The sequence below is a fragment of the Balaenoptera borealis genome (assembly GCF_965194805.1).
Source record: "Balaenoptera borealis genome assembly, chromosome: 12".
NCBI lineage: Eukaryota > Metazoa > Chordata > Mammalia > Artiodactyla > Balaenopteridae > Balaenoptera > Balaenoptera borealis.
In genome coordinates, this window is record NC_138869.1 from 95,704,776 (window position 1) to 95,717,873 (window position 13,098).

Below are 13,098 nucleotides of genomic sequence, written 5' to 3' on the forward strand. Positions count from 1 at the left end.
TTCTGCCTGTGTTTTCCTCTAAGAGTTTTATAGTGTCTGGCCTGACATTTAGGTCTTTAATCCATTTTGACTTCATTTTTCTGTATGATGTTAGGGAGTATTGTTTTTAAATGCCAGCAAAATCCCTTTTTTAGGTAAAGGAAACATTTATGAGAAGACTAAAATTGTCCACGCTAAAATTTCTGGAGGACTTTTCCTTTCCCCCTAAAAAAACTCACAGTGACAATGCTTTAACTGTATCAAAGGATCGGTTGTTGAGATCTTCTAATAAGCAGGAAATCCTACAATATCTTCTATAGTGACTTATTTAGGCTACTGACTTCACAGCCCCTTGATAGCCAGTAAGCTGTAGCAAAGTTACGATGTGAGGAAAGCTGCACTGTTGAAAGACCACCTGCAAATGTCCACTGGGCAGTTGCTTCTTCAAGATTTGTTTCAGGCAAGTCCAGGATACATAGACCAATATAAACCCATAGACACAATGTACATCATTATGGTATAATATATACAGTACAACAAAGACTATCAGAGTTTTCTTCCCCACCTCTAATTGTTTGTCTGTTTTTATTGAAGTGTAATTGACTTACAGTATTAGTTTCAGGTATACAGCATATTGATATTACATAATGATCACCACTGTAGTTACTATATGTCGCTATAACTGGAAGTTTGTACCTCTTAATCCCTCTTAACCTTTTTCACCCATCCCCTCACCCCCCTCCCCTTGATTGATTTTACCATTTTGTTGGTAGCTGTTTAGGATTTAAACCTGGTATTCTTTTTATGTTTTCTCTGAGTTTTTATTATGGGAAATTTCAAACATAAAAATAGAAAGAATGGTATAACGAGCCTCCATACAGCCATCATCCAGCTTCAAAAATGACACCTCATAGACAGTTTTAAACTATTTTTATTTATATGTCCTCCACATCACCTCCTCCCTCCCCTCTGGGTTATTTTAAACATATTCCAGATATTGTAACTTTGCATCCGTAAATATCTCCACTTGTATCTCTAAAAGACCAGTATCCTTAAACACAGCTTCCGTACCATCACACCTAAAATAATAAACAATAATTCCTTACTAATCATACATTGAGGCAGTGTTCAAATTTCCCCAGTTGTCTTATAAAGGTTCTTTTTCAATTGTTTCTTGAAATCAGGATCCAAATAAGATTTAACCATTGTCATTGATTGTTATGTCCCTTGGGACTCTTTTAGCCCATGGGTCCCCCTCCTTTGCTCCCCCACTTTTTTTTTCCTTGCATTTTATTTGCTGCAGACACCTAGTTGCTTCCCATAGTCAACATTTTGCTCATTGCATCCCATGGCGTCATTTAACATCTTCCGCTGCCCTCTCTATTTCCTAAATTGGTTTTAGATATAAAGGCTTGATCAGGTTCAACTCAAATATGGACAAGAATGTTCCATAGGCATCGTTGCCCATCTCCATCAGGAGCGCGTCATGTCCAGTTGTCTGTCTTTGAGGGATATCAGCATCCCTTGATCATTTTTGCCTAGATCGTGTATTTTGATAGTGTTTACAATTCTGTTATTCCTTCTTTAGGTATTAGTCGAATATGCCTATTAAGAGAAAGTTCCCCCAGTTATCTGTTTGGCTCCTGGGTCTAGGTTTTATGCTCTTTACCATCCAGCTGATGTAGCCCCCCTGGTGTTCCTTCAGGTCCTGCGTAAACGGCACCCTCGTGTGCAGCACCACCCAGCTGTGGCACGGGGACAGAATCCTGTGGGGAAATAACCACTTCTTCAGGTAACAGCTTGTGTTCACTAGTATGTTCACCCGTACACCTCTTCTCTTACCTGAGTGTAAAACACGTTGATTTTCTCTACCGGTGGAAAACCCCACAGAATTAATTTACCTAAGAGGAAACGGCGAGACTGGTTGAAAGACTTTGAAAAAGAAACGGGCCCGGCAGAGCATGACCTGGATGCAGCCAGTGAGGCTTCCTCGGAACCAGACTATAACTATGAATTTGCACAGATGGAAGTTATCATGAAAACGCTGAATAGTAATGGTAAGACCCTTAAGCATTTACTTTCTCACTCTACTCTTTAAATAAACCTGAGGAGAATTTGAGCATGGCTAGAGAATTGTCGGTCTGGTCTCTGGTGTATCAAATTGGGGATTCTGTTGCAGGAGTAAAGATTTTGACCTTTTTATTTATCTCTATTTCTGGATTTTTAGCTTCAAGGACCCCTCTTTTTAATTATAAAAATGAAGTATGAAGAAAAGGCCAGATGGAAAAACAAGTGTAATGTATTACTCTGAAGAGTATAGAATAACAACGAAAAAGAACGTCATTAAGATTAGGGATTAACATTAGCTACTGGGGCTTTTGAGAGCACAGCACAGGGAAGACCACAGTTGGAACTCAAACTTCATCCCACTCTGTTACTTGCTCACCAAGTTAGGAGGAATCTCGACAGACATTCCAAAGTGATGCTCAGACATCAGAATCACATTAATGGGTCATTTAACAACATGCCTGAGCAACAAGTCTCCTGTGAGTGGTTTTTTGAAAGCCCAAATAGATGCAGGGTGTGACAGGAGGGTGCAGCTCCAAACTCCAGGTGGAGGAATGCCCATCAGAAGAGAGATTATTTCTTCAGATGAGGTTACAGAATTCTGGACATCTCTATGCTCTAACTCTGTGGCGTATCTGGGTGGTATCCATTTAGTCATGTATCATCCCACATCACAGATTTCTAATTTTCTCCAATTGCTACCATCTTATCATATATATATAAATATATATATTTATATATATATGACCCCCCTCAATAACCAGTCAGTATTTAGTGCTCACTAAATACTCACTTGTTAATTTCTCCAATCTTCTTAGCCAAAGCAGTTCATCATCAGTGGCCTGGCTCATGGTGTTAACATGAGTATCCATTTGTTTTCCAGATCAGGCCTTGCTCTGCAGTGTTGATTTTATCCATTTAAAAGTAATGTTTCCCCTTCCTTATGCTTTACTCAATCCCACTGCTAAATGGAGCTCCCCTGTGGGGCACACAGATGTGCTCTGTTATGATGCTGAAATGCTGGTGGCCGGACAGAGTTCACGCCCTTCACCTCTGCTGCTAGGTGGCTTCCCGATCGTAAGCCTGTCTGCCTGGTGGTCATCCCCTTGGTGGTCCTATTTGAAGATTCTCTTCCCTCTCATGTGGTTTCAGACGAAGCTCCTCCACAAACACTGGGATAAAGGTTAACTGATTGGCTTTAGCATGAGGGAGCTTGACTGGTTTTTAGCAGTGCTGCTTATTGGTGCTTGTGCTACATGCTTTGGCCAAATCTAACTAACCTGATGGGGAAGAAGCTGAAGTTTTCTGCCTGGCCTTTTCTGCCTGAGGTGCTCTGAATTCTTGACGGAGGGATGCTCCCTTTTCAATTATGGCCCTTTCCTCCCCATGTCCCAACTCCATTGCCTTCCAGTGGTTAAAATCTGGTGGCTGTTCTTTTCCCCGTGTATCCAACAGCACAAAAGTGTCACTAGTATTATTGCTACTCTTACTAACGACTTTATTTCTGTTGACAGCACAGCAGTGCAGGACATAGTACTTCTGGGTAAATAGTCATCTGCATTATCCCAGTAATAGACTAGAATAACGGATTTTCAAATCTCTAGAATAAATAATGATCTAAAACCCAATTCATTTGAATTAAGAATAAAAGCAAACCTAGTATCCGTAGACCATAATATGTTCTTCCTGAGGGTTCAGAATAGGAGTCAGACATTTAACTGTTTTCACAGAGTCAATGGCAGCTCTAAAGTAAACAGCAACTAAGGGGCTGGTGAAGAGTCATAGAGCTTATTCCATCTGGGATTAAAAGGTTCTCTTTTTCCCCCAAAGGATCTGCTTCCCTTTGATTTAGTGCCTTGGGCATCTTGATATGAATTAATTCTAATTCTGTGGGTCACGTAAATTCCCTTCAACCTCTACACCATTACCCTCTCTGTTTTCCATTCTCGGGACAGATAAGGAAGTTTGAGCTCATTGTGTAGTTACATACCAGGCAGAGAATAAACTAAGGAAGAAGAGAGGATACTATGCCCAAAAGAAAGGGGGTCCTTTCTCTCGTCCTAAAACACCTACCTCTTTGGTTTCTTGGCCTGAGGCTCTAGGCTTACTGAGTTTTAAAACAGTTCATACAAGAGGAAGAAAGAAGATAGGGAGAAAAAGGAAACCGTTAACACTCTCTTGAAAAGTGGATTGGTTGTTTGAGAACAGGCCAAATCATCTTCGGCTTCTGTCCTACGCCATATCATGGAGTCAGAGTGACTTGCTGATTAGGATGACCTTTTAAAGAATATATTGTATAGTGATAAAGGCTTAAATTAGGTTAATTAATTCGAAAAGAAAATGTTATCAAATATGTCTAAGAGAAAAGTGTTTCGAGACTTGTGTTGGGATCAGAGGAGAAAAAGAAACCTCAGTCCCTGTACCTCTACCAGGTTTGTGTGTAGCATGGCCAGACCCAGAGTCTCCAGGCAAGGCTTCCCAGGCTGGTCTGTGGCAGGCCTGGGGAGGGATGCTTTGAGTTGCTCTCTCTTGCATATCTGCATGTTGATTTGTGGCCACTGAGAAAGCCTGGTGAGTAGTAGGGTTGCTATGTCGTGGCAGCTGCTAAAGCAGTTTAAAAAGGCCTCAGTCACATTACCTCTGCATTGGCGTGGAACCCCCTACGTCAGCCATCTGGGATCATGTGTGTTTCTACTTACCGCTGACCAACAAGTAGAAATAAGAATTAAACATCTTATTCGGTGTCTTTTAGCAAAAACCCTAGGATATGATTTTATTAAAAAATTGGTGTGTTTCCCAGTTTTTCTCTCTCTGGAAAAGATTCGTACACACTCAGTTAGGGCCCTAAAAATGGTTGGTGAGGACCTTGTCCTTTCTTTTTTAAACCTAGAGCCTAAATAGAGAAAAAATATATGTATACTGTTTGAGAAATATGTATATTTTTTAATTCTGAGAGAACTTTTCTTCTCTAGCCCTTACGTATAAGATTTCTTTAAACTCCCTCAAAAAAGATCACCATATTATTCTTCCCCGACCCGCCCCCCCCGAGAAGTTCTAGGGTTACATTAGAAGTTCTAATCCTTTGGAGTATGTCAGTTTTCACTCTGTGGAAAAGGTCTTACCCACCCATGGTCTGCCTTTGTGTAAAAGGGTTTTTTTTTAGGAGTCCATTTTCCATTGGCTTTTCAAGTTAACATATTTCAGGGACTCTGTGTCAGGACTCTATGAAGAAAAGTATTCAGCTTTGAAAAAATAATGAATTTGAGAATTTTATATCAGCAAAGAACAGTATTTTTTTTTTAAATCTACTCTTTAACAGAGTACTAATTCTGAGGAAAACATCGGAGGTAAGAGTATAATTTATTACTAAGTTTATTTCCTACCCCAGACAATTAGCTCTGATCTGAGTTCAAAACCCAGTTCTGTTGCTTATTAGCTGTGCAATCTTAGGTCAGCTACTTAACCTTTCTGAGTCCCAGTTTGTCTCATCTTTGAAATGGGAATGCCATCCACCCTTAAGTTTGTTGCAAGGCTTTCATGAGATGATGCATGCAAAGCGTATAGTGCCTCTACCTGAGATATAGCCAGCAGCCAGTAGAATTATTATTGCTGCTGTGGTTGTCATTTTTCTTAAAACAACTCACCTATACTCTGCGTATCTAGTGATTTTTAAAAGTACTTTCTACTCTGTTTTGTATTATTTAACCCTGTTTTTAAAGCTAACATGCTATTTTCTTTTCCTCTTCTCATACAGAAAACTAGTAAAATTTACCTGCTGATTTCACACATTGATAGGGTCTTCTGGTAAAGTCAGTCAATAGCTATCATGAGGTGATATAAAAATTCCTCTTAATTTCCTTCTCTTATCCTGGAAATTAAAATGAGAGTCAACATATAGAAATACGACACGAACAGCACTGAATAATAAGCAAGTGTGTGAATCTCAGGCTAGTCTGAGAATACGAACACATCTCCTAGGTCCCATGTACTTCAGGGAAATATTTACCATTATGGTGATTTCTTTGCTTACCATCCAGATTGTCTTAACGTAGTGTTTCCCTAGAGACAGCATGACTTTCTCTTTTGTGCATGTGGTCAGTGCCTTCCTTAATCTTTCTCCATTACATCCAGGCCATTGGTTGTTACCAAGCTAATGTCCTGCCATAGCCAATTAGCTCTTTAGGACCGAGTCGTACCTACACCACAGCCACCACTCGACATAGTCGTGGCCCCTTTCAACAGGACCCATTAGTATTTCTAATACCTGTTCACCCACGTGTGTGTTGGTGATCTCTCAATCTGCAAACGCAAAAAATCAGAAATAGTTGCAAGTGAATTGCTTTCTTGGCTATTAACACCCGAGAAATTGCCAGACCGTATACTCAGTCAGTGTTTTCAAACATATGCTGTGATCTGTAAGTTTCCTCTCACATTAGAGAAATTCAGGAGTAATAAATTTGTGGCTAAAATCAGAAATACAAACCCTTCGCTGTGTGCTGAAACCAATGCTAGAGGAGCATTAAAAAGTGACTATCAGAAAAATCAAATCTCATGTGGCTCTGTCTTTGAAGTTGTCTTAGCTTTCATTGAGTTTTTCTTCTCGGTGGATAGAATCCCATCCCTCTTTCCTCTATCATCTGCTTTTTGCAATTGAGTGATCTATCTAAACATTAGTGTGAGCTCATCAAATTGAAGAAAGTCGCATAGTAGATGTGGGGAATGTTGACCCCCAGGGCATTTATCTAAAATGTTAAGGAAAAGAAAATGGAGAGGATTTCATCTGACCGGACCTCTCAGGCCGCCCACAGACAGCACGTTGAACGGCTCGATTCTGGGCAAGGGGATGGTTTTCGCTGAAAGAGACGCCCACGGGCTCCCTGTCGTAGCCACCGCTGAAGGCACCTTGCCTTGTCTCTTGGCTCACCAGACCCAGTTCAAAACGTGGTCCAGGTCCTGGAGAAACAGTACCTGGAAGAGAAGAGGAGCGCCCTTGAGGAGCAGCGGCTCATGTACGAGCGGGAGCTGGAGCAGCTCCGCCAGCAGCTGTCCCCCGAGAGGCGGCCCCAGAGCAGTGGCCCGGACCGCCTGGCCTACAGCAGCCAGACGGCTCAGCAGAAAGTGACCCAGTGGGCAGAGGAGAGGTAAGAAGGGGAGCGGGGGCGGAGGGGCCCAGAGTCCAGGCCTCGGGGTCTTGGGGGAGGGGGTCGTGAGGCGTGTCAAAGCGGGACAAACCTAGCGGGAGATCTAGGAAATCTAGATCTAAGGTTTCCCTAGAGGGAGACCTTACTCGGGACAAACCCAGCAAAGAGGGAAACCTTACTCCCGTGTCTGGATTGTTGGCACTTGCCTTTCCTTTCAGAGAGATTATTCATCCTAAGTATGTTTACTGCGATGTTAGTTGTTAAAGGTTACACCTGCCCCCTTAACCCTTTAGTAACAATGGTACCAAGTTAGAATACCACTGTTTGGTCTTAAAGTAGAGGACAGTTGAATAGTTCTTCAGCATAAAGCCATTCCTTGTTTTTTATTTCTCTTACTTTGGAACCCATTTAAATACAATTTTAATGTTAAGAAATCTACTAAATGTGAATTTTTTTTACCTTATGACTTTATTTATATCAGAACTGAGGTAGTGGTGGAGGAAACGGTAACAAAAACAACAAAATAAGGACAATAAATTATTGCTGAGTTCTGTTGTGGTCTTACCGCAGTCTAGGAATGGTGCTTATTTTATTTAATGCTCCCAACAGCACCAAGCCATGGGAACTGTTCTTTCTGTCTTGTAGATTGGACAATCATTTTAAATATCTTCCCTCAGTCACCCATTAAGTAAATGAAAAGGCCAGGGTTTGAGCCCAGGTCTGTTGATAGTCCATTATCCTGTGTTGTAATAAAAATAACAGCGCCTGACGTTTCTTGAGCGTTTATCACATGCTGACACTCCATTGCAGTCGAAAATCCGAGTATAACTTTACAGTAGGTCCTTGATATCTGCATTCCACATTCACAGATTCAACCAACCATGGAGCATAGTGAGAAAAATCTGTATCTCCGTGGGCCTACGCAGTTCAAACCCATGTTATTCAAGGGTCAGCTGTACTCTTTCTTTCATTCAGTGGGTAATTTTTGCATATCCTGTGATGGGCCATGCACTTGGTCAGGAATTAGGTGTAGTGACAAGCAAAAAAACATGGTCCCTGCCCTGGGGGTGCTTACAGCTTCATAAAGGAGATGGACATTACTGGTCAAATAATTACACAAATAAATGAAAAATTGTAACTGTGACGAAGGCTACTGAGGCAAAAGATGTGGGGCTGGGAAAACATATAATAGAGTTCAGACCCGGTTAGGCTGTTAGAGAAGCTTTTATCAGGAAGTGCTATTGTGTAGAGTTGAGAAACGAATTTCTGCTGCCACAGAAGTCCCTACTTCTCACCTTTTACCAACTGAAGAAATCACGTAAAACACTTTCTCCTTACTGGCTCCAGATCTCCCCCACCCCAAAACACAAAGAAGTCGTAATCATTTCTCTTTCCTAAAGGATTGCATTATTGGGTTTTGTGTGTACGTGTGCATTACCATATCAAAATCTAGTTGTTTTCGAATGTTATGTAATTTAAAACATGGTTTGAAGTTAAGTCACCCCACATGTTTGCTCCTCAGCTGTGGTTACCAGTGGAGGACTCACGGAACCCTGGTGGGAGGAGAGGGGGATAAGAGGTGAATTGGCAAAAATAGCTTGAAAAATAATTGTTTTGAGAGGAGTTTTCTGCTACTTTCTAACAACATGACTCACTTGGAAACAGGACTGCAGTTTTCTTTTGGACACTCTCATGTCCTTTTCTGCTCTGCCACAGGGATGAACTCTTCCGCCAAAGCCTGGCAAAGCTGCGGGAGCAGCTGGTCAAAGCTAACACCTTGGTGAGGGAGGCTAACTTCTTAGCCGAGGAGATGAGCAGACTTACCGACTACCAGGTGACTCTGCAGATCCCTGCTGCAAACCTCAGTGCCAATAGAAAGGTAAGAATGTTCTCGAAGAAGATGAGAGCAAGAGGTACAACAGTAGATACTGTAAGTGGAACATAAACGTGGCATCCACAGGACATCCGAGAGGAGACCCTGACGTGAGCCGGAGGGTTTGTTCTTTTTAAGACGTCCTTTGTAGACCTTGGGTATATATGCCTTTGGATATTTTAGGATTGGAATATGAGAATTTTGGGGGCTAAAAGCCTTGCTAATTTAAATGCTTTCTTTAAAACAGTGAAACTGGGGAATTCCCTGGCAGTCCAATGGTTACGACTCGGTGCTTTCACTGCTGTAGTCCCGGGTCCAATCTTTGTTTGGGGAACTAAGATCCTACAAGCCGCTGGTACGGCCAAAAAATAAATAAATGAATGAATGAATGAATAAATAAATGAATAAATAAAACATTGAAACTAGAAATATATATAAGTAATTCCTCCTGCTTTTCTCTTTCATATAAGTGCCTCCTGAAATGGGGGAATGTGTGTATATTTTGTGATAGTACCATTCTGAGAGTGAATTCTTCAAGAAAGGAAGACTCATATGATACCTGTTTTTCATACACAGCAGGATTCTTTGCAGCCATTGGGAAGTTTCCTGTCATTTCAACTTGAAGAAATTTTCATTTAAGGAGAAACTTTGGAAGAAATAATTTTTCATCCATTCATTTTTCCCTCCAGCAAGCGAGATAGAAACGAGTCAGAGAGTATCTCGTCAGTCTTCTTGCATTTTAGTCTTTTGACCAAGTAGTTCTCCTTTGAGAAATTTACTCTAAATCTGTACTTATAGACGTGTTCATAAACATTTATGTGCTTTTGTACCAGGACGCTTATCATAGTGACCTTTGTAATAGCAAAAATTTGAAGCAGCCATGATGTTGACCAAGAGAATAATTAGTCAAATGAGTGATACATCCCTATAATGGATGGCTGTGTTGCTATGAAAAATCATGTTTATGAAGAATATTTAACCACACAAGAAGGTGAACTGTGGAGAGAGAATTGGGATGGGAAATTTATATATTTGTTTGGTTCTGATTGTGATAAAAATAAAATGTGTGTGCATGGGTATACAAAGAAGATTGAAAATAAACCAGAATATTTCCTAGGTGATAGGGTTTCATCTTCTTTTGTATACATTATGTGTTTTTTTTTTTCAAACTTTCTACTTTATGATAATACATATTGCTTCAACAATCCAAAAGAGTTACAACAAGATGTGTTATATTTGGTTTTTGTTTTCGTTTTGCTTCATTCTGCAGAGAGGAGCGATAGTGAGCGAGCCAGCTATTCAGGTGAGGAGGAAAGGAAAGAGCACCCAAGTGTGGACCATCGAGAAGCTGGAGAATAAATTAATTGATATGCGAGACCTTTATCAAGAATGGAAGGAGAAGGTTCCTGAGGTAAGAGGGACAAAATGTAAAGGAGCTTTGGTTGTGCTAAAAGGACAAGAATATAAGTGATTTAATCGTCAGAACACACTTATGTGCCTCAGTGAATATCTGTAGTGCTACTTGGGACATTTATATTAGAAATGTAAAGTGAAAGTGGTCTTGAAGGAATCAGTTGGATCGGTCATAAAACATGTGATCCCCACACAGATAGGAACTAAATGAAGAGAACACATAGCATGTTCTTATTGGGTTGCTACTACATTTCAAGTGAAGTGAAGTAGGACAAAGTGAATTTGTGCTGTTTCGTCAGTGCTGTTAAAAATCAGCTTAAATGGAGCCAGCGTGGATTTTGTATTCATTAGCATATGTTCATGCTCCCCTAGCTGTGTTCATGGCTAGGTAGATGCTAAGAATAATTTTAGAAAGCATGATCCATTTTTTCGACATTAGTAATGGAAAAAAAGATTCGATGAAGGAAATGAGGCAAAGCACAGGGAATGAAACCTTGCAGGTGGGGTGTGATAGGGAAGACGGGGTGTGATAGGTGGGGCTGTAACCAAAGAAGAGCTCGCCCTGCCCTTATGTCACTTAGTTCCCCAACTAACAAGCCCCCCCCATGGGATAGTTCTGTTTTATTCGTGTGACATGATTCTAATTTTACTTCTTTTTAATTTATTTGGATAAGTGCTTTCTTTTTAAAACATTTTAAAATGCTGGTTTTAAATAGTATTGTTTAAGTTGATGTTTTGTTTCCTACTCGCCTTCCCCCCTCCTCTCCTACCATTCAGACAAAGCGAGTCTACGGGAAACGAGGTGACCCTTTCTATGAAGCCCAAGAGAATCACAACCTGATTGGCGTGGCCAATGTGTTCTTGGAGTGTCTGTTCTGTGATGTGAAACTTCTGTATGCAGTTCCTATCATCAGCCAGCAGGGGGAGGTAAGCCTCTGAGAAAATGGAGCCAGCCTCTGAGAAAATGGCCATGGTTCAAGTTTTTTTTTTTTTTTTACATCTTTATTGGAGTATAATTGCTTTACAATGTTGTGTTAATTTCTGCTGTACAACGAAGTGAATCAGCTATATGTATAGATGTACCACCATATCCCCTCCCTCTTGAGCCTCCCTCCCACCCTCCCTATCCCATCCATCTAGGTCGTCACAAAGCACCGAGCTCAAGTTCGTTTTTTGTTTTTTAATTCGATTTAAGTTCTGTTCTTGAGGTAGATCAAGAAACTAGGGTGAAGCATCAGAACCACATTCTTCTTTCTCTACTAATATCAAAAGAAACTATCAAAATTAAGGCATGGCTTTAAAAGATTATTAGAACATGTTTTTTATTTGTGGTTCACAAGTATTTTCTTTGTTTTAATCAAACTCGAACTCTTTTGGAAACCAGATTCAGCTCTGTGCCTCATATTGATTTCTCTTTTAATCTCTCACCTCTGTAGTACACTTTAGCTCCTTCCTGGCCCTAAGTGGTCTTTACAAGATACAACTTGGGAGGATTATTTTGAAATTCTAAAATATTCAAAGAAGACAAGCTTAAGCATCCCACTGTTACCTCCTCTTTTAAAAAAAAAATGCCCCTCATATTTCATTTATTTCATTATATTGGCCTTCTGTCAGCCTGAAACATTTCAGAAAATGTTCAAGTTCAAACTTTTTTATATTATCCACTTCATCAACTGATGTTTTCATTTTAAATTTAGTGACATCCTTATTTCCTAGCTTATCCTCCAATAGCATGCAAACTTGGAAATACTAAGTTATTTTTTGTGATTCTTAGAGCAGACTAAGAATAGGGTGCCATTCTGCCCAAAGTGAACCCAGAAAATAGACCCTAGATACCCAGTTGTGATGCGTAAGTACACAGCTCACATTCCACATGTAGTAACCCACCTGTGGACATTATGCTCTAGGAAAATAGTGGGCTAAGTTGCTTTTTCCCATGTTAAAAATGGGCACAACTCCTACGGCAAAGAGATCTAGTGGCTGAGTCCCTAGTCAGGGTTTCTTAAGCTAGGGTCCATGGTAGGCTTTGAGTATTTCGTTAATCCCCTGAAATTATACTAAAAATGTATTAGGGTCTCAAAAAACGTTGGGGAAAAAAAGCTTAAGAACCACTGTCTTCTAACCATTTTCTCATATTTCCTTTCTTCCCCTCCTCTTGCTCCTTCCTCCATATTTGTCTCACTTGTCAAATACCATCAACTAATTTCTCTCAGGTCCTGGGTGTCAGGGCCAATTGCTCTGTGGAAGTTGGATCTGAGCTACCTTTAAAAATAAGCCTCACTATGTAAGATGACACAGCAGTGCCAGAGCATGTGTCCCCTTCACAAGTCCAGTCATTACGACCTAAAGCTGTGTTGCCAAAGAAAACTTGGCCAGTTACCACACTCTGCGAATGCAAAGGTCAGGGTCATTCCTCTCCTTAAATTCAGTTCTGTGAAACCAGCTATAAGAGAGACACTGCTAAACTAGCACCAATGCAGAGAACCACCAGGATATTCTGGAAACTTTAAGTTCCCCCCACCCCCTTTTTTCTTCAGAAAAACAGTCTTAAAGAAACTATTTCCTTATAACTTGGTGGCTTTGTATTTGCCGCTCCTCCTGGAGTAGATCTCACCCCGTCACCCT

General features: G+C 40.6%; 1 protein-coding gene across 1 annotated transcript in view; it reads left to right on the forward strand.

Moving 5' to 3' along the window:
• Window positions 1-13,098, forward strand: part of KIF13A (kinesin family member 13A) — a 215,116-nt gene that overhangs the window by 169,395 nt on the left and 32,623 nt on the right. The window contains 6 exon segments of the mRNA XM_082346312.1: window positions 1,685-1,771; window positions 1,870-2,036; window positions 6,974-7,187; window positions 8,904-9,066; window positions 10,331-10,471; window positions 11,251-11,400. Of these exon segments, the coding sequence (XP_082202438.1) occupies window positions 1,685-1,771; window positions 1,870-2,036; window positions 6,974-7,187; window positions 8,904-9,066; window positions 10,331-10,471; window positions 11,251-11,400 (922 nt within the window).